The sequence below is a fragment of the Lutzomyia longipalpis genome, chromosome 1, assembly GCF_024334085.1.
Source record: "Lutzomyia longipalpis isolate SR_M1_2022 chromosome 1, ASM2433408v1".
NCBI lineage: Eukaryota > Metazoa > Arthropoda > Insecta > Diptera > Psychodidae > Lutzomyia > Lutzomyia longipalpis.
This window is the reverse complement of record NC_074707.1, coordinates 5,868,303-5,890,024: the sequence shown is the minus strand read 5'-3', so window position 1 is coordinate 5,890,024 and position 21,722 is coordinate 5,868,303. Positions and strand designations below refer to the sequence as shown.

Sequence of the window (21,722 nt, the reverse complement as noted above, 5' to 3'; positions counted from 1 at the left end):
TTAGCTTTTCTTTAATAGATAAAAAAATCATACTCAATTCCACCATGAAAAAATATATTTATAGTATAATTGTTGAAAGCGCTGAAAGATAAATTTAAGCTCTAAAATGTTTTTTATAAAATAAAAAAATACGTTTTCATGTATTAATTGGTATACCACAATCGTGGCATACCAAGTATTTTAGCGGTGATTCTTTTAACATTATTAAAGATTATTATTTATTATTTTAATGTAATTTTCCTTTGAACCTTTTATTGCAAAATAATTACTAAGAAATAAAAGAATTAACCCCTTCACGACTTTAAATTTTCTATTTATGAAATTAAGTGAAAATTAGTTTAATTTGAGCTCAAATAATGACTTTTCTACACTAAAAAAATCAGTGTAAATTAATTAATTTCTACACGGAGAAAAATAACTACTAATACTAGCTGGAAACTCTTGCTATGCCAACAGTTTGGCGTCAGAATTGTTACATTGTTGGCAGAGCTGGAGTTTGCTTCTAACTCAACTACAAACTGGCTATGTCGCCAATGAGTCAGAAGGAAATGGCGTATATGCACACACATTTTGTCTCATTCGTTTTGATTTTTGTATGCTATAATTGGAGAAAAAGAGACATCTATATCTTTAAAATTATATATCTCGTCTTTTCACAAGTCGGCAAAGCCGTCGACTGAAGTAGCATGTTACGCATCTGCACAAGATTTATAAAGCAAATACGAGACAAGGTTGCGCAGTCGACGAAAAGCCACAGTGACAAATGTGTGAAAAGAGCAGAAAATCTCATTTGATTCTACAGGAATTTCTAGTTGGCACAGCTGGAGTCTCCGGCTAGTGCAAATGGACAGTGGCGGGTACAATAACATTATAACTTGCTATTGTAACAAGTACTGAATTTTTGCGCCGCCTCAACTTTTTTCTTTCCGTGTATTTATTCATTTAATTTGCAACTCTCCCTGAATTTCACACTTTATGGTGTACTTATGTGCTCAAAGAAGCCTTCCCTTGAAAAACAATCAATAAAACAGTCCCCATAAAGAGTGTCCATGGACAATCCAATGGATTGTCCATGGATTCGTCCCATGTGTCCCATGGAAATTTCTTGTTTTTTTCTTATATTCTGTCCTACGACAAAATAAGACATCCTCAAAGACATTTTCATGACTTCCGAGTCTTGCTTTCGTACGACAGATTTTGGACAGATCATAGGACTTGTCACTTATTTCCGGTTAGGATTTGTCCAATGTTTACAAAATTTTTTATTGGACACGTCAGGGGACAGTCCATGGACAGCCTATACAAAGAACATAGGACATATCCAGTGTTTAGAAAATTTTTAGAAGACGAGTCAGTGGACAATCCATATGAATAGCATAGGACAGATCCGTGTAGAGTAAAAATCTAGCAGACACCTCAGAGGACAATCCATGGGACAGTCTATACAAAGAGCATAAGACATATCCAGTGTGCAAAATTTTCAGTGGATACATCAATGGACAGTCCATACGAATAGCATAGGACAGGTCCGTATTTAGAAAAGTTCTAGCGGACGCGTCGTAGGACATTTCATACGAATAGCTTAGGATATGTCCAATTTTTTTCTATTTTTTTTTTTTACTAAAAAACGCTTTGAATTAATTTTTTATTTTTTTATTTAAAAATTATATATATAAATCTTACATGTATGATACTTTGTCCTTCGGCGGTTGAACTCTGACGTCCTGGGTCTTTGAGATGTTCTGCAACTCCTGTATTCCAAGACACGGGATGCTCTGCAATTTCTGTTTTCCAAGACACGGGATGCTCTCCTACTTCTGTTTTCCAAGGCACGGTCTGAAAAGACAAATAATTTTATGAATATTAAGTAAAATCTTCAAAATAAAATGAGATATAATCAATCAATGATAAGTACCTTTTCTTTTCTCCATTCCCTTCGTCATAAATGCTGATAGTTCTCTTTGGCGAGCTTTTGTAACGTGGGAGTATCCGTAAGATAGTTGTCCGGGAACGCCGGGAACATGTAGCTGTAAGAATATTACAGAATATAAGAAAAAAACAAGAAAAGTCCATGGGACACATGGGACGAATCCATTGACAATCCATTGGGTTGTCCATGGACACTCTTTTTGGGGAGCCTGGGAGAGTCCGGAGAATAGAAGTTGTCCGGGAACATGTAGCATGAAAAGACAAATCAATGAATAATAATGGAATAATAGAAAAATTTGTCAAATATTACATACATAATATTTACTACTACTACCCCGACTACTTCTACTACATACTACTGCTACTACTACTGCTATTACTACTACTACTACTACTATTTACAGAAGAGCGCTCTTTAATTAAAATACTTCTCTTTTTACCTGCTTTTATTCGAAAAAAATCTCTCACCTGGACTTGTCGAAACACGTAACCTGTAAAAAAGAAAATTTCTATTTTCGCGTACAATTATATAAATTGCAACTTAATTTCTTATACACATCGTTTAACTATATCCTAATTAGTGTATAATGTACTTACTTTGCTATTTTTCCGGATATTTTTCCCATTTTTCCATTTTCCAACGCTGCTACACACGCACTCTTCACAGAACAAAGACATTTGAACAAACGTAAGACATATCGATGGAAGCATATGTCGAAAGTCCAATGAAAATAGTTGGACTGGCATTAGATATATGAAATTTTAACGTCCTATGATATTCCTTTGGATTAGCTTTGGACGTCTGCATTAGACGTCTTAAGAGATATCGTAGTACAAGATATTATACAATCGTGGGATATATCCCAATCGAATGTTCAATGATGAACTAATGGACTGGCATTGGATACGTCTAACGTAAACTTTCCTCTGAAATTCCTTTGGACTAGCATAGGACGTTTGAATTAGATGTGCTAAGATAAATCGTAAGATTAAACGTTCGACCATCGTTGGACATATCTCAAACAAATGTCCAATAATAAACCAATGGACTGGCATTGGATATGTCCAATTAGAATGTCCTATAAATTTTCCTTCGACTAGCATTGGATGTCTGATTAAAGTGTCCTGAGGTAAACTGTAGGATTAAACATTAGACTATGGTTGAATATATCTCAATCGAATGTCCAATGGTAATCTATTGGACTGGCATTAGATACGTCCAATTAGAATGTCCTATGAAATTACCTTGGAGTAGCATTGGACGTTTGATTATGGTGTCCTAACATAAATCGTAGGATTAAACATTAAACTACTGTTAGACATATCACAATCGAATGTCCAATGATAATCCATTGGACTGGCATTGAAAACGTTCAATTAGAATGTCCTATAAATTTTCCTTCGACTAGCATTGGATGTCTGATTAAAGTGTCCTGAGGTAAACTGTAGGATTAAACATTAGACTATGGTTGAATATATCTCAATCGAATGTCCAATGGTAATCTATTGGACTGGCATTAGATACGTCCAATTAGAATGTCCTATGAAATTACCTTGGAGTAGCATTGGACGTTTGATTATGGTGTCCTAACATAAATCGTAGGATTAAACATTAAACTACTGTTAGACATATCACAATCGAATGTCCAATGATAATCCATTGGACTGGCATTGGAAACGTTCAATTAGAATGTCCTATGAAATTACCTTGGAGTAGCATTGGACGTTTGATTATGGTGTCCTAACATACATCGTAGGATTAAACATTAAACTACTGTTAGACATATCACAATCGAATGTCCAATGATAATCCATTGGACTGGCATTGGAAACGTTCAATTAGAATGTCCTATGAAATTACCTTGGAGTAGCATTGGACGTTTGATTATGGTGTCCTAACATAAATCGTAGGATTAAACATTAGACTATGGTTGAATATATCTCAATCGAATGTCCAATGGTAATCTATTGGACTGGCATTGGAAACGTTCAATTAGAATGTCCTATGAAATTACCTTGGAGTAGCATTGGACGTTTGATTATGGTGTCCTAACATACATCGTAGGATTAAACATTAAACTACTGTTAGACATATCACAATCGAATGTCCAATGATAATCCATTGGACTGGCATTGGAAACGTTCAATTAGAATGTCCTATGAAATTACCTTGGAGTAGCATTGGACGTTTGATTATGGTGTCCTAACATAAATCGTAGGATTAAACATTAGACTATGGTTGAATATATCTCAATCGAATGTCCAATGGTAATCTATTGGACTGGCATTGGAAACGTTCAATTAGAATGTCCTATGAAATTACCTTGGAGTAGCATTGGACGTTTGATTATGGTGTCCTAACATACATCGTAGGATTAAACATTAAACTACTGTTAGACATATCACAATCGAATGTCCAATGATAATCCATTGGACTGGCATTGGAAACGTTCAATTAGAATGTCCTATGAAATTACCTTGGAGTAGCATTGGACGTCTGATTATGGTGTCCTAACATAAATCGTAGGATTAAACATTAGACTATGGTTGAATATATCTCAATCGAATGTCCAATGGTAATCTATTGGACTGGCATTAGATACGTCCAATTAGAATGTCCTATGAAATTACCTTGGAGTAGCATTGGACGTTTGATTATGGTGTCCTAACATAAATCGTAGGATTAAACATTAAACTACTGTTAGACATATCACAATCGAATGTCCAATGATAATCCATTGGACTGGCATTGGAAACGTTCAATGTAAACGGAAATTGGACTCATATAGGACAAGTGAAGGACACGTCCCAAGAAAAATCATTAGACTAGATATAAGACTGTAATTGGACATATCCCAAACGAATGTCCAATGATAATCCTTTGGACTTTCATTGGATATGTTCGCTGAAAAAAGATCACATTGGATTGCTGTTAGACATGTCCATAGACATGTCTACAATAATAGGACAACTCTTTATGGGGGTGAGAACTACAAGTGTCCATAAACCTACTTCTCCCACGAGTACACAATATGTTCTTAACGACTAGAAATTAAATAAACTCCAAGGCATCATCTTCGCAACAACAACAAAAAAAATGCCCCACAACTAGCCCTTCTTCATAATGTGCAATCAATAATTATTTTAAAGTCCTTCTTTTGTGCACTTTGGTAGCTTTGGTTGATTTTTATCTGGTGCACAATGAAATGGAAATGATAAATGTAACATTTTAGTACCATTAAATGTTCTCTATATAGCATGGAAATTATGATTCTAAAACGAGGTGGAAGAATGGGGGAAAAAGGGTCACTCCCTGAAAAATGAACGAGATCGTATAATAGTTTTGTGATTTCCATAAAAATGAATTGTGGGGCGCGTTCTACTTCTATACAAGAGGACTAGAGAACCTCATGTGTGCGCGGTGAAGATTGTGGCGTAGAATGCGGAGCAGTAAAAAGACAGAATTAGGTCGGAAGTGTGTCATGAAGGGTTGGCAAAGTGTTAAAATCGCCCGTGCTCAGAAATGCACCAAGGAAATTATTCATTCACTCTACTTGGCACCCATGAGTGAGAGCAAATCAATTTAAATAATAGCAGATGCTCTAACCACCCCCCACAATTACTCCTCTGGATGTCTAGAAGCCATCACGTGGGTGCCTTAAAGTGTTGAGAATTTATTTTGCTTGAAGCTTTCTCAACACAAATGGGCAAAGGGGAGGAGAGTAGGATGGTCAGCTACTGATATATGATTTAATTGCATCTTCGGGGAAGCACTAAGCGCGCATCCCTTTAGGGGACAATCTACGAGTAAATTTCTCTATTTTAGCTGATAAATCTCAAATTGCACTCACACGCCTTGGAGCAGATTGTCTATCTGCAGCGGGAAAGCGAGTAATTTAGCGTTGAACGCGCGCATTTATGTACTTGGCAATTTAGAAATTATGAAGGAGGGAAAGAAATTTGATTATATAAATTGACAAGATGCATGCGAGGGGCCATTTACCCTTCCACATGGTTACATAGAATTTTATTGACAAGAGACAACAATTTTGATTAATTTCCTCCCACATTTTATAAGCATGAATAATTTTCAATGCAACTGAGAAAGGGGTTGGACAGTGATGATCATAAAATTCATCAATAAAGAATAATTATCATGCATTCCCTCAAATTTACATTAATTCATCTGCATGATGACCAAAGAGGATGAAATTATACATATATAGAAGAAAATATGATGTGTTAGCACTAAATTTATTGATGATACAGAGACAAAATGTAATTGGATCTCCTAACCATTTACGACCATTTGTAAAATCATATTGCCCACAGAAATAATTTCATACAGCTTCCCAACTGTGGGGATTAATGTAAGGAAAAAAAATTCCAACCACATGTTGTACATTAAAATAAAGTTTCTTGAATAAATATTATTAAAGTTTACATGGTGTGAGAAATATTTTTAGTTTAGCACAGAGCTGTACAAGATGAATTTGTTTCTCATTTGCACCTTAACGTGTTTTTTTTTTTACGAAGGCATCGTAAAAATTTTCCGCATTTTCAATTCAAACTAAAATGAAATCTGACATGTTTCGAGGAAACCCCAGTGCTGTGCGGGAATTAATAATAATTTTGTGGAACTTTTAGAAATTCTCAATTTATGCAATGCGAGAACTATTTCTTGGGCATAAATCACAGCCTTGCGAGTATGACGAGTATAAATAAAGCAGAGTTGTAAATTTTCTGCTTATAATCCATAAAGCAACATGAATTTTCCTAGGAAATTCTTTGAGTTATAATTTGCTTTAAGCATGTAAACAGAAAACAATACGAAATAGGACCTGAGTGCAATAACATTCACTTTTAATAAGTCCATCGAACCACCACCGATGATATCATGTTCTCCCTGGTTCTCCTCTAAGTATCTAAACATTTTATTTGCACTATAAAATTATATTAAAAACAAGTATTAAAAACAGTAGCAATTCAGTGGTCACACTGGCTGGACGTTTTCACATTTTGGTGCTCTGCCTGAGGTTTTATCAAAGTTAACAGTTTTTTTGGCTATCGAGTGCAATGGTTACTTGTAAGCTTTGCAAGCAGAAGCTCACTAGAGCAGAGGTTTACATAGATTGTGCATCGTGTAAGGGGTATTTCCACCTGAAATGCTTTGGTATATCGGAAACACAGTATGAGAAGTCTAAGAACACGAATGCCGTCCTCAAATGTGGTTCTTGCAAGTCAACGCAGTCAGCAGCTGGTGGATCTTCTTTGGCTGATGGAGCTCCAACTATAATCACCCTCAACGCGAAAGTGGATGATTTGTCTGCATTTATCTATCAGAAGATGCATCTACTCGAGGTTCTACTGGAAAAGGTGACATCTCTCACGAAGGAAAATACTGAATTGCGTAAAAAGATTGATTCTTTGGACTCAAAAAGTGCTCAAACCGATAAAAAAATCAGTGATATGGAACAGCAAATTTTTCGTCTCTCAGCTGAAAGTGACGATCATTCACAACGGCAATTGCTTACTACAATAGAGGTTCAAAATATACCGGATGAAATGCTTCAGGAGAATTGTTCTTTGACTACGATTCATGTGATAAAAAATGCTGTGAATTACGATCTGCGTGAGGATGAAATCCAAAGTGCAAGGTTAATCAAAAATGGAAGTGGGAAAAAGACAAATATGATCATTCTTCGGCTCTGCGATTTAAAGACGAAATCTAAGATTATTAAAGCTCGCCAGGAAATGCATAAAGCTAATAATTTTAGTGGTATCAATCTGACAGTCCCTGGTCGCAATAATGTGAAGATTTACATCAACGAGAGACTCACACCACAACGGAGCAATCTTCTTAAGAAAGCAAAAGAATATAGAAAAGAGTTGGACTTTAAGTTCTTGTGGGTTGTTGGAGGTAAAATAATGCTGAGAAAATGCGAGGGTGGACCTGTGATCTTCATAAATTCTTATTTAGATCTTGAGAAATTGAAAGAGTAAAATGATTTTTTTCTGATATTGTGAATATTCAGTGATTTGCTGTAGGTAAAAATTAGGAAGTATCTTTGTGAAATTCTGCTTGATTAATTAATCATATAGTTTATCTGATTGAACTTTTGCACGTCATCAAATTTGTCTCTTTGGAAAGAACGAAAATTTGTTTAAAAGTAACGTTTTTATGGCTCTATTCTCAACGTTTTGAATTCATATGTGCCACTTTTTTGCTACTCACTCAAAGCTTACAGCTCAATTGAGCTAGCGCCACTCTCATTTTTTTGTGCTGTGTTACATGTATAAGCAGAATAAAACCTGTTGTATATTAATTGTCATGAAAACTTTCTTAAAACTCTGTTTTTAAAAGAAATTTTTGTAATGTAAAAACACACTCAAAGAATGATGAATAAATACTATACTACTACTACTACTACAAAACACAGTCAGGAATTGTTTGTTATATTTTTTTGTAATACATGCAATGCTATTTGGCATACATATGTTGAAGTTTCAGTTTTATGCTTTTGCTGAAACCTTTGTTGGGTTTTCCAGGCGAAATAATTTTAGGGATTAATAATTTTAAATACTATTTTCGCAATAATTTTACGACATATAAAATAATTTTATGATGCACTGCAATGGGAATGAAGAGTTGTAAAAATATTAATATTAATCCTTTCCTATAAAAATTAGGAATTGAATCATTTTAGTGCCATTTTTGCTCATCCAAAAAGCTTTTATTTTCAAATCTTAAAAGCTTGAAACCTCTTGCAATTTCTTTCAAAAGCTCCTCAATTTTATTTGTCAAATGAAAAGCATAAAAAAAGGATTTCCAGTCTATATAAAAATTGCTAAATATCCAAAGAAAACAAAACAGTGTACCTATATAGCAATTTGCCTTGGAGGCTGCGAGCGAGTGCTTTGTAAACGATCGTCTTACACTATTATTATTTTTATTAGCAATTTTAATTGATCATAAATTTACAGCGCGTCAAAAATCAACGCCATTACTTTTGGGCCATTGTTGTATTGATATTTATGGGGCATTTGTGGGCTCTCCTAGGGTGTATACTTGACTATATAACTAAATTACTTATTCGAGCTTTTATTGACCACCATCAAGGACTAAATTTAAATATTTTTATTGTAATGTGAAATATCAATTTTCTCCAATAATCAAAATCATTGTGCCTTACATAAGACTCTCTTCATTCGAAAGCATTGTGGGGAACTTTGGTGGAGGAATACTGATACAGAGGTTATCAAAATGTATCGCATTTATTGATATTCCCAAGACAGACTTTCTCAAACATTGCTAAATATTCTTCAATCACGCGCGCAGGAAAAAATATCATAAAATATTTATGTCTGTGACTTGGTCAAACAATAAATATTTAAATTTGTCCATATTAAAAAAAAGTTTTCAGAAAAAAAAGCTTTAAAACAAATTGCGAAAAGTAAATAAATGAGGTGCGATAATGCTGGATAATTTGCGAAAATAATGGGCAATTTGTAAATTTATTTTATATAGAGCCTCCAATAACTGATTATTCAAATTCAATGTCTTATATGGGACTCTCTGTGGTTTGTCTCTGCTATTGACCCAGGCATTTCATTCAATGTTAATTTTTAGCTTACGTAGAGAGATAGACTTTAGGGAGATTAGATTTTTTTTTGTTATTCATGTATTATGGTGCTAAAACAGTTGTAATCGCGAGTTGTGTTGAATAAGAAATGCTGAAAGTGTCAGAGAGCTTAAATACTCTTCTTATGTATATTGTGTAATGTACATAGAAAGGAGATATATAGAGAATAATGACTACATAGTTAGATGGCGGGAAGAAAAAAGTGTGATCACGTCTGGGTGCGAACACTTGAGGTGGTTAACTCGTTCGCTTCTTTTTTTCTTCTTGTAGTTAATATTACATTAAATTAGTCGTGAGCTGTGGTAGCAACAAAACGGGCAAGATGGTAGGCGACTTCTGGAATAGAGAGTGCGTTGAGATTAAAATCAGGGCTTTGGGGCCGTTTCCCGATGATCATATTGAGTGAAATTATTATTGATTAAGCTCCTTCTGTAAATGAGATCACGACGCCTCTTGTGTTCTCATCGTGTATTGTAATACATATTAATGTAGACAAATTGCTTCAGTTATGATTGATGAATTTGTTAATTGGTCACCCAGCTCGTTGCTCTCGCCATTGTCATCATTCTCTGTGAATTTTCTTCTTGCATCGCAGCGATCTTCGTTCGAGATCTCGCGCTGTCTCGCGGTTTTCTTATTATCTTATCTCACGAAGAGATATTTCTTTTTCTCAGCGGTACATGTCAGCATTAATGGGTACATTATGTAAAAAAAAGGCTGTCCCTCCCAGCATTACTATTCTTTCATTAAAATCCATAACACACCAGCAGCATTAAAAGAAGACCTGTCTCACAAGTACATAATAAAATGTATTTACTTAACGAGATAACTATTTTTGGGTCACCTGCCATTATTTCACTTTTTTTGGAGCTCCTCTCTCTCTCTAAAGAACAAATTAGACGCACCATACATTGTACTTGTACATGATATTCATTATGCGTGATTAGAGCTCAAAGGAAATCTTCTATATAGCAATCAAAGCATTGATTACATGACTCTGTGTCACTACGAAGGGGTTAGCTTGGAAAAATATTTATGCGTAATATGATAGTCTCGGTATGGAGAGAGCATTAGAGCTGCTACTTGACTCCCATTCTTCGATGCATTACGCTGTGGAAACTATACCATACAATGTTTATGCTTTTAATGTATATTTTTGTCTCTGGGAGGAACTTTGGAGACGCTGATTAAATAATCTTTCAGTGGAGTTTAATTGATTACTAAATGTGTGGTGACATTAGCAATTCTCAATCGGAAGGGGCACACAAATTACCCACACAAAACATAGTGATAAAGATATATAATTAAATGATTATTTTTGTCTACCCCAAGAAAGGTCATTCTAAACTATAAAAATTATCTGCAACGTCATTTTATTGCTCGTAAATTCAATCGAAACTTTGTAAGTTTTTTTTTAGGAATAAATCAGAGCTTTTCACATTTCCATATACTTCCTCTACGCACAGTTTTTCCTTATCATTGTTTTCGTCTAACGCGGTGAAAACTAAAACTTGTATGCCTACCGATTAAATATCAGTGGAATTAATATTTTCGCGGCAAAATCAGTGTGTGATGTCAGCCAGAATATCGTGGTTTGTGATATAAAGTGAAATCTCAGGTTGACAATCGCGCGCCTTATTTACCACGAAAAACTACCTTTTCAGAAAACACACACCGCGCGCATTTACTTTCGTTTACATATCAGAAGGGGGAGAGAGATATATGTTAATATGTGGGCGTTTTGTTCGGAAACTTAGGCGTCAATACCATATTGAGAGCAGACAATGTGAACTGAAGATCACACCAATAGTTGCTAGATGTATACTTACAGTTGGGAGAGAAGGTTTAGGGCTATCGCTGTGTGCTCGATTTCGGTCAAGTTCAATTGCAATTAAATTCTATATTGAGGCAATGAAGGCACTTGCTCCTGAGTCCGTTAAAGAAAGGTGTTTTTAAATTATTTATCTTCAGTAAAAGCTGTTAAAATGAGAAATTTCTTAAATTACCTTTAACGTTTTATCAGATGGGAAGACTCCAATTAAACATCTTCGGAAGTAATCAATGTAATGAACACAGTTAGAACAGATAAATTGCTCAAAAATTGATTCATTAATAAAAGATATAAATCGCTATAATATAAATGACTGACAAACATATAAGCACAGCATGTAGCGCCTGTAGCGCCTAATAAAAGGAACAGGTAAATTTTCTTACCTTGTTTCTTGTGCAAATGAAGAGTGGTTGACAGATTTCAATACTCAACGTGTTTTCTTAGCACTTCCACATGTTAGATCAATCGATTGAGTCTACATAGGCATAAGAAAATTAAATGCTTCAACGTGTTGATTTTAAATATGCCGATACCTCTCCGCAAGAGCTTCAAGACATTATTGATAGCTTGAGATGCAATTTCAATAGAAAAACCTCACCGACAGATCCGCCTTTCTGATGGTAAATATCAAAAGGAGACTCCTTTAAATGGAAGAATTTCTGCAATAAAAGACCTCGAAGTTATGCCCAGTCGTACCCACATAAATTGCATTTGAAGAAAATGTGCACGCGCGAGAGGGGTCTAGAATAGAAAATAGAATGAAGTCAGATACTATCATTTTGCGCGCAAGTCAATGATCCCGCAGTATTCTCATTCCAGCATTGTTGGCTCAAAAATAATTAATGTCAGTACATTAGATATCCTCCTTCTTCTTGCAATTTATGAATAAACTCTATAAATATTACAAATAAATTAAATTGAAAAAAAAATCAATTTATGTAAGCCATAACACTCCCCGGATTCTTTTTCTTGTTCGGGAAGTAATATTGCCTTACCTGGATGTGGAGAGAGACCTTTGATTTTTGCGGTTGTGAGCGCGACGAAGTGGCCATCCGATAGTATCACAGCTCGTGTGTTTAATAATTATGCTACCCACGCTGGGCCGCCACTCGCAAGCATAAGATTTCTGGTTTGTTCAGTAAATAGCACCACGTAGCTCTTTTGGTCACAAATACCGGTTCTCCTGGGATCATCCAGGAAATCTCAGGTGACATCATTTACCGCTTTTCTCGTGAGCTTCTCCTCCACTCTTTGGGAATTCAGTTCAATCTTCACCAGCGCCCGCGATTCCAGCACTTCTTGCATTGCTCCGTTGATTTTCTCAGAGTGCAATCATAATATTTGGAGAATATTATACCCAACAGAGTGTTTTGTGTTTTCAAACATTCGTATTATTATTTGTGGAAATATCATAACAAGTTGTATTCGTTTCGGTCTTATAGTTTGAGTTCATTGCCTTGGCGGATTTGAGTAAAAATATTTTTGTTTTAAACTGCAATGTTTGGGAAGAAATAGTAAAATTATGAGAAAATTATTCTTATAGGGGAAGATGGTTTTGGTCTGACCCGTTAAACATCTCACATTCGACTTTTCTTCGTTATTTTAGAATCTTTGAATCTTTAGAAAAAGTTGAGCTGTGCAGTATCTAATTTAAATCCTGAACTGTTCTATTTCGCAACCAGTAATTTACTGGCAGTAATTTAAAATTCAGTAGGCAGTAGAACCCAGTAGAACCCCAATTAGAAAATTAACTTGTGCAGTAAAAGAGTTTAAACAATTTCTTTCTATATCTTCAATTTAGGCAGTTTCTTGTTTAATTTATTTACTGACCACTGCTACTAATTTTTACTGAACAAATTAAAATTTTATCTTTGTTCTAAGTTGTGTGTATTCGGTGTATTCCAAGAAAATTTCTTAATCCTTTTCAAATTATATTCAATGGCTACAAAAATATTTACAGCCAAAGTAAACTTTTTACTGCTTAATAAAATTACTGATCATTTTATTTTATTCATCTCAATTTCAAACAATTTAATCAAATAATTATTATATCAAAATAACCTTACTCTTAATTCTGACCATAAATCATAAAATTCTTAAAGTCTTTTATGGCATTTTAAGTAAAGAATTTTCTTTTATTTTCAACACTATTTGAGAATAACTTCACCAGCACCCAGTTAGATATGTCTTGCATTGCACACCCACGCAATTTATGCAGTTTATTGAAACAATTCCCACCAGCAGTGCAATAAATATCACACTGTTTGACTTACTGAAATGCTGTGTAAATGTGTACTAATAGTATGTTCTCATTTCTATCCGTAGGTGGTCAGCTGAAGACGAAGAACGGGCAGAAGTACGTTGTGAATCACAAACCGGAAGGTTATTTCGTCACAAAAGGCTGCATCGCCCTAATGGCATGTGCTACTATTCTTGCACTCCTGACTGTCTTTCTCCTGACCTACTTCCTCGTTGTACCCAGGTGAGTTCATTGAAACAGTTGAAACACTCCCAGCAAAGCGACTAGCTTTATTATTACTACCAAAATGGGGTTGTGCAATGATGGTAAAAAGCAGATCCTTAATGGTTTTTCTTACTCAATTTTCATCCAATTTTCATGCATGATTTTATTTCGCGCTGTGTGCTCTTTTTTCTCATTTACTCACAGGCAGGCAGTCTCTCTCTAAAAATAAATCCGACAGTACTCAAGGCAAAGAACGTAACATACCTCCTGAATGGCCCTGATAACATTGAAAAATTCTCGTAATTCTTTCTTCCTCTCTTCATCCCACTTTGCAATGGAGAGTTTGAAAGTTTTTCTTGAGGTTTTTCTTTTTTTTTTGGGGGGAACTGTGTCAGTGGGAAAATCTGGAATATATTGAATAAATATCCGCTTGCGTGGAAAGTCTCAATAAATTCTTTCTACCTAAAGTTCCCACTATCATTTGCCTTTAAGGTTCTTTTACTCGTTTCACTCTCAAAATTTCATCATGGAAATATTTTCTCGGTGTATTCGGTATGTTTTAATAATGAAAAAGTATGTAGAGGTACGTTTTTTTTATGGGAAAACCTCAGCATATGCCAGAAGTTTCTTGCGGTTTCCAACATAGGGGGGTGGTCTCTCTGGAAATGGGTTTTTCTTTCCTTTTAATCGAATTTCATAAACATCAATTTATTTATTGTTTGTTTATTCTCCCTCTGCCATTCGGAGTTTTTTTTTCTGTAATTTCCTTTTGACTAATGAGAGTAATTTCCACACATGGAAAAAAATGTATTGCAGGTGCGATGCTTCCACGGATTCCCCGACAAATGAAACAGTGAGCTCAGCTAGTATATTCAGTCCTTCACGCGGAGGGAAGCCCAAGGAGAAACCCCCACCTGCTGATGAGGACTTCCAAGAGGAAGATGATGGTGCACTCAGTGATCAAAACTACGAGAGTTTCAACTCGAAAGAGGACAAAATTCACCTCTACGAAGGATGGAATCCCACAAGATACAGGTGAGGCATCACAACAAGAGTCATTCTGTAGTCGCTGTGAACCCCGCAGTATGAAGTCATTTTGCGGTTTCTCCTTGAAGTGAAAGATATAAGCAACGTCTGTATGCACAATTTACTTGAAAAGAGTACGTGATTCTTATCGCGATTGTGTCATCCCTCGGCCCCATGTATTGCTCAAATATTTATTCTCTGAACCATAAAATAATGGGGATCCAAGCAAAATTATCTTGTTGTTTGTCCCCATGAAGAAAAAAAATTAAGTGCTTTTTTTCTCTGCCTGGCAATGTGAATCAGTTGAGAATTCCGATTTTCTTTCTTCAATGAATATTCAATTCCCTGTTCAATTCAGACAGAACGGAATTTGAGGCATTAATTAAATTGCCATTTGTTATTGAACTTGCCACACTTGAAAGTCGTGTGCACATTACTCATGTACACACTACTCTGCTGGGCCATAGCAATAGTGGTGGAATTTGGTTAATTTAAATCAAATGAGATCTTATTTAAATGCCATTTACTCAACTACCGCATTGCGCGCAATAAATAGAAATTAATCTCATAACATATCGAAATGATTCTCCATCAAATTCCAGACGATCTAAATGGCTGGCAATTGAGAATCATACACGAATGAACGTTAAAATCTAAGGGCCAATCCCCATTTAGCACACTGAACTAATAATAGTGAAATATTATTAATCAATTGAATTTATAGTTCAGTTAATTCTTTAGGAGACTTCCTTCATTTTGTACGAGACTGATGTAAGAATTTCTCTAGAACTTTATGCTGTTTGAATTAAAAATCTTTGCTTCCAATTAAATTGATTGAAATTCATAGCAGATTGATAAATTCGCTGTGGAATATTTCCTTATGAAGCAAAGAATTAACCCTTTCAGGACAAATTTCTGTGAAAAATTTAAATATTAACCCTGGGCTCAGATAGCCAAAAATAGTTCTTTATAGAGCTACAAATGTTTGCATAAGTCAAAAATATTTGATAGGAATTTTGCAAAACCTATAAAAATCTATGCTCTAAAAATGTTTTGAAGATTTGACTACAAAAGGATATTTACAAGGATATGTAGGACACCTACGAAGCCTTAAAACGGGAACAAATAAATATTTAAACTCTATTAAATTTAAAAGAATTAATTTTGATCCAAAATTAAACAATAAAAAATTAATTAGATAAAGAAAATAAATTTTCCTAAAATTATTTTTATGAAAAACATATTTGTCGTGAAAGGGTTAACAAATAATGCAAAGATAGAAGAACTTTCTTTACATTTGCATGTCTGAAAGCGCAGTCAGAACCCAAAATAGAACCTCAATTCAGGGCACAAGAGCATACAAAAGCCGCTTTATCGCAATTCAATGCAAATATAGACTGAATTTTAGTTTTTAGCGAATTTAATTGAAGAAATGTCTATACGATAAGACCTTCATGACAACACTGACTTTAAAATGCATGTTTTCAGGACACGTCAAACAATTCTGTTGTGAAATGATTAAGCGGCGCTTAAGTACTTCTTGAAATGATGATAAGAAATTAATTTTAAAAATTGTTCAATGTTCATTCTTAATTGACAAGGCATAATTCAATTTTTTTAACTTAATATCTGAAGTATCTGAAGCTTTCATGAAGAGGTTTAATGCGGATTAAAGAAGTTAAGAGCTTTATTTTGTATAATAAAATAAAATATAAAATGTGCAAAGTTTTTGCAAGACAAATTACATTTTAAAATAAATTAAATATTTCAGAGTGAGCATTAAACCGCACAAAACACAATGTCATCCGCCGGGAGAAAAAATCGCGTGTCTTTTAAAACGTGACACGCCTTTCCGCCAATCCTGTGCAAATCTCCCGTGAACAATTTAATTTTAGAAAATTAAATTCTTTCATGTTGCTTTAAGTGTCGTGTTTGTCAAAATTCAACAAATGCACCGCATTAATAAGAGAAAATTGTGACTCCTCTTCAATATAAACTCCTCACAGTGAATGCTTCTTATGCTACAGGGCCCGCGAGATGATTAACTGATATATTTTTTTGCTGTATTGTGTTGCCTTCTTCACGTTCCTCTTGTACTTATGTTCTCAATGGTGCTTCTAAGTAACACTCGAGAACTTGTTCAAATATTGGCTACTTTATTGCGTGTATTTTATAAACACACCACATTTATTGAAAATGTGTGTAAGAGGAAGAACATTTCGCCTGAACTTCTAAACCTTATGTTGTATAAAGCATAGAGAGAGAGAGATGGGCGAGAGAAGTGCTCAATTCTCAGCCGTAAACGCGTCTTCCGCATAGTTTAAATTAATGATCAAAAGTTGGGGTCACTTGATCTTGGAGTGCTGCTTATATTGAATTGATGAGGATCATTAAGATACCAAAGATCGGACAATCGGTTATTGAAAAAAAGGAAAAGCTGAATGTGTTTGCTTGTGTGGCAATCATTCGGGCGTTGCAGTGTGAGGGTGGAAAGGGTCATCAATAAATGAGAAAATATAAATCAATATTCATCTTTCTCATTTATCTAAATATTGCATTAAAGGCATTTTCCTTCCAACGATCTCATTTCTCTCTCTTTCGCTGTGAAAGACGACAAAATATTCAAAGCAAATATTTTTTGATGTCTTTTTCTCCTTTGAGGAAATATTTAAAGAACTTTAACCATATTTAATTTATTGTTCCATCATCGCGAGCACTTTAAATCTCACTGCGAGTGGAGCTAAACTGACAAGTATCGTACTTTTTTGGTACAACATGTTGTCTACGCGGCGATATTATCTTAATATAATCTTATTATTGGTACTTTATGGAGTGACACACCCAGAAAAAGCGAGCCTCAATAGCGAGATTTTCAAGAGGATTGATGCTTAAGTAAGTTCAAGAGCAGCTTGTAATGAATTTATACAATGAATTTAATTATAATTTATTCATTTTTTTTGCCTTTGGGTAATGATTCCTTTTAAGATGATTCAATGACCGAATTTTAAGTGATAAATTTTTATTATTTAAAGGAAGTGAAAGCCTCGTAAGCTGTGCTCATTTAATATTAAGATTTTGCAGGATTTTTCTTATCTGAAATTTTGGAAAATTCAGAGAAAAAGAATTAAATATTTTGCACAGTTAAAATTCAGCAAAATAGCCTCATTTGATAGCATATCAAACAAACTTACTTTCACTTTATTTTCCTCCTTTTATAAGCCCTCAAAAGGCCTCTCAATCGCCCAAAATAATCAGCACAAAAACTAAAAAAATAATTCAAAATTTGCAAATTGATATGCAAAGAAACAATAAATCTCACTTAAGAATATGTAATGAGTAATGCAGTAACAAAATTTTCGTGGAACGTGTGTGGGCGGAAAAGTCTAAATACATACAAAATGCAATATCGTATGCACTGAGAATAGATTAGGTATGGTATAATCAAATTCTGAGGTTAACCGAAAGTAAACCATTCATACATCATTCTCTATAAATAAACAAAAATTACCAATTTGAAATATAAAGCAATTTTGTTGAAATTTCTTTTAAAAGCATCTGGCAATTTGTTCTCAATATTGTAAAAGAGCACTTGTCAGCAAATTCAAGAGATTCTCACGGATTTGCAAATATTGAGAGGAGTAAAAATTTGGCACACTTCTAGCTTTTCGCCACTCACGGAGATTAAAGAGAATTTTGTTGAATAAAAATAAAGTTTTGTATAAAATTTCGGCTCACCTCATATTGATTTTGATGTTGGAATATAGAACACGAAGAAAAGGAAAAGTGATTACCAGGAAGAGCGCGATGCCACACATTGGTGCGCGAGAGAATTCAATAAATGGATTTATGAGGTCACTGACTCTTTTAGGGTCGATGGAGAACAATATTGTTTTATGCGGCATTAGATATTGAATTACATCTTTCAATTAAAAATGTGTTAAAAGAATTTTTGTGTCAATAATTTGTAATTTATTGTAAAGGCTTTTCAGCTTATTTTAAAGTTGTCTGGTTTGAAATTAATTACAAACCATCATCTTCAGCAAATTATTAAAGCCAGTCCGTCATGGGGAGAGGAACGATAAATTAAAAAGACAAATATTTGTTTCTAATTTGTGGTGAAAATAGTCGTTAAACAAGAACTCTTTAGGCTCATCTGCATTGATCTTTCTGCTGAAATTTTCCTCATTATTTCAGGAGAGGAGAAATTTTTTTTGCAGCTTTGCAAAATATCATTTAGGCAATTATTTCGTCTTATTGTCCAATTTATTAATTAAATTTGCTCTTAAATCCGTGAAGACATTCGTTTTATTTGGTGATTTTAAGTGATAAAATTCTTTTTAAGAAAAGTGGGGCAGTTTTAGTGTTTGCCCAAAATCGTATATAAACCACGTTCTTGGAGCTGATAGACAGCAGTCCTCATCAGTCTCACCGTAAGTGTACATCCGGAGAAGTGATAGGAAACTAGTCTTTTGGTAAACCATCGGGCCAACATGGAATTCTTCAAGGTTTTGGTAAGATTTCCTTTTTTTTCTTTTTGGCAAAATATTTTTAAAATCTTCAAAGAAAATAATAATTTGACTAAATTTTTGTTCTAGGCTACCATCCTTGTCTTTGTTGCTGTCGTCTCCGCTAACGTTCCTCACTCTGAGAAGCAGTAAATTAAAGAACTTTTTATTTAAATTAATTGAAGGATTTTCTAAAGAATTATTTCTTCTTGTAGCATCATTCGCGTTCCATTCAACGTGCACACTGTGCACCATACGCAGCATGTTCCTGTTCACGTACCCGTAGTCAAGGAGGTGCCAGTCTACAAACACGTTCAAGTTCCAGTTGTGCACAAGGTGCCCGTGCCAGTTGTCCAGAAGGTTCATGTGCCCGTTGTCCAGAAGGTGCATGTCCCAGTGGTCCACAAGGTTCATGTCCCAGTTCATGTTCCAGTTAAGCATGTTGTCTACCAGGAATCCAAGTGGCAGCCAACCCACGAATCTGGCTGGGAATCTCAGAACCATGGATGGGAATCCCAGAATCAGGGATGGGAATCCCAAAACCACGGATGGGAGGCCCAGAACCAAGGATGGGAATCCGATAATCACGGTTGGGAAGCTCAGAATCAGGGCTGGGAACAACAAGGCTGGCAAGGTGCTCAGTCCGGTGGTTACTGGAGGAAGTAGTTTGCACGAAAGAGTATTATTTGCATGGCAGACAGACCGATGAAAAAAATCACATTTCCACGAAAATGAAAATAGTTTTAAGCCGAAACATTTTTTTTTGTAAAAATTCACTTTAATAATAAATTTTGCTGCAGTAAAAGAATTTCTTTTATTTCTCTAAAGAAAAATAATTTATTTTTCCCTGAATTTCATGAAATTTTCAATTACATCGAATAGCAAATAGAAGAAATAGAATGATGCTAACAACATAAAATTCTTTGCTTTTTATTTGCAGATTAATAATAGAGCCAAATGTAGAGAGATCCATAAACAACGGTAGCGTATGGATTGACATGACCAATGACCCAAAAGTCCATGGGATTCAACCAATTATATTGGACATTCATCAGATTGATATAATTGATGTGCACGTACTGGAGCTCACGGAATCCAATGGGACAGCCCAAGTGCAAATTGAAACGAATTCCGACAGCAATTCAACCCTCTGGATCTACGTGAAGAAGGATTTTAGGAAGTACACAACCCCCATTCGACTGAAGGTATTTGTGGAGTTCATTAGCCGGCTGTCGGACACCCTCCAGGGATTCTATCATGTCAACTACAAGGACGAGATCAGTGGGGAGTCACAGTGAGTCAGAATTTTTTTATTGCTTAACCACATCGTTAATTACGTCAGTGTGGCTATTTCATTCGCGCATCATAAATGACTTACTTTCCATTCGTGCAGATGGCTGGCTAGCACGCAATTTTCCCCAATTGAGGCGCGAAGGTGTTTCCCATGCATGGATAGACCCGACAAGAAGGCCGAATTTGAGATTTCAATTGTGAGACCGTATGAGAAGAGCATGGTCCTCTCGAATATGCAGCACATGTTCTCAAAGTGAGTTGCATGGGGAGGAGATTTTCTTTTGGGAAAAAGGTCAAATAATTGTGTGAAAATTCTCTGTCTCTCTGCAGCACTCATCGCCCGGGGTATGTGCAGGAAGATTTTGAGGTGACACCGAGAATGTCAACCTACTTGGTGGCCTTCATCGTTTCGAATCTCGTTGAATCCAACACCACAACTCCATTAAGTGGTGCACCGCGAATTCGGGTGTGGTCTCGTCCTGAAATGTCTGACATGACGGGCTATGCTCACAAGCTCGCAACTGACATCCTACCATTCTTTGAGCAATACTTCAATATCCAGTACAAACTGCCAAAGATTGATTTGGTGGCTGTGCCTGATTTTGGATTTAGCGCCATGGAAAATTGGGGGCTCATCTTCTTCAGGTCAGTGTCTCCACCAATAAACGTATACTTAACTTTTACTATCGTACGCCCTTCAAGGCAGTTCAAGTCCAAGAGCATTCCTATATATAGCCAAGCGCACAACATAAATACATACAATTGTGTGCCGTTGAGCGACACATGCGAGGCACGCATTCCAAAATACCCTCATAGTCGCTGCGTGCACTATTTTAACAGCAATTATTCTCGCACTGCGACACTATACTTTCGAGCGCAGGCCTTTTCACATCATTTAATTTGTCAGAGTGCAATTAAATTATATTTGTTAATATTTTTTTAAGAGATCCCATGGCTGGAGAATTTAGAAAAAAAAATCCAGAACTCTTCAATAAAGAATTTTCTCTGTAACTCTTTGAATATTTTCCCCA

General features: G+C 35.2%; 1 protein-coding gene and 1 long non-coding RNA gene across 4 annotated transcripts in view; one reads left to right on the top strand and one right to left on the bottom strand.

Annotated features, from left to right (window-relative positions):
- LOC129786650 (aminopeptidase N) overlaps window positions 1–21,722 on the top strand; it is a 31,746-nt gene that overhangs the window by 3,903 nt on the left and 6,121 nt on the right. For all 3 annotated transcript variants that reach the window (XM_055821795.1, XM_055821794.1, XM_055821793.1), the window contains 5 exons: window positions 13,729–13,885; window positions 14,684–14,902; window positions 20,339–20,692; window positions 20,792–20,944; window positions 21,022–21,336. In XM_055821795.1, coding sequence (XP_055677770.1) covers window positions 13,729–13,885; window positions 14,684–14,902; window positions 20,339–20,692; window positions 20,792–20,944; window positions 21,022–21,336 — 1,198 coding nt within the window. The remainder of the gene's footprint in view (window positions 1–13,728; window positions 13,886–14,683; window positions 14,903–20,338; window positions 20,693–20,791; window positions 20,945–21,021; window positions 21,337–21,722) is intronic.
- Window positions 1,638–3,288, bottom strand: LOC129786740 (uncharacterized). Its single transcript, XR_008750164.1, has 2 exons — window positions 1,916–3,288; window positions 1,638–1,836 (listed from the first exon to the last, which is right to left on the bottom strand). It is a non-coding gene; the product is annotated as an uncharacterized LOC129786740 (long non-coding RNA).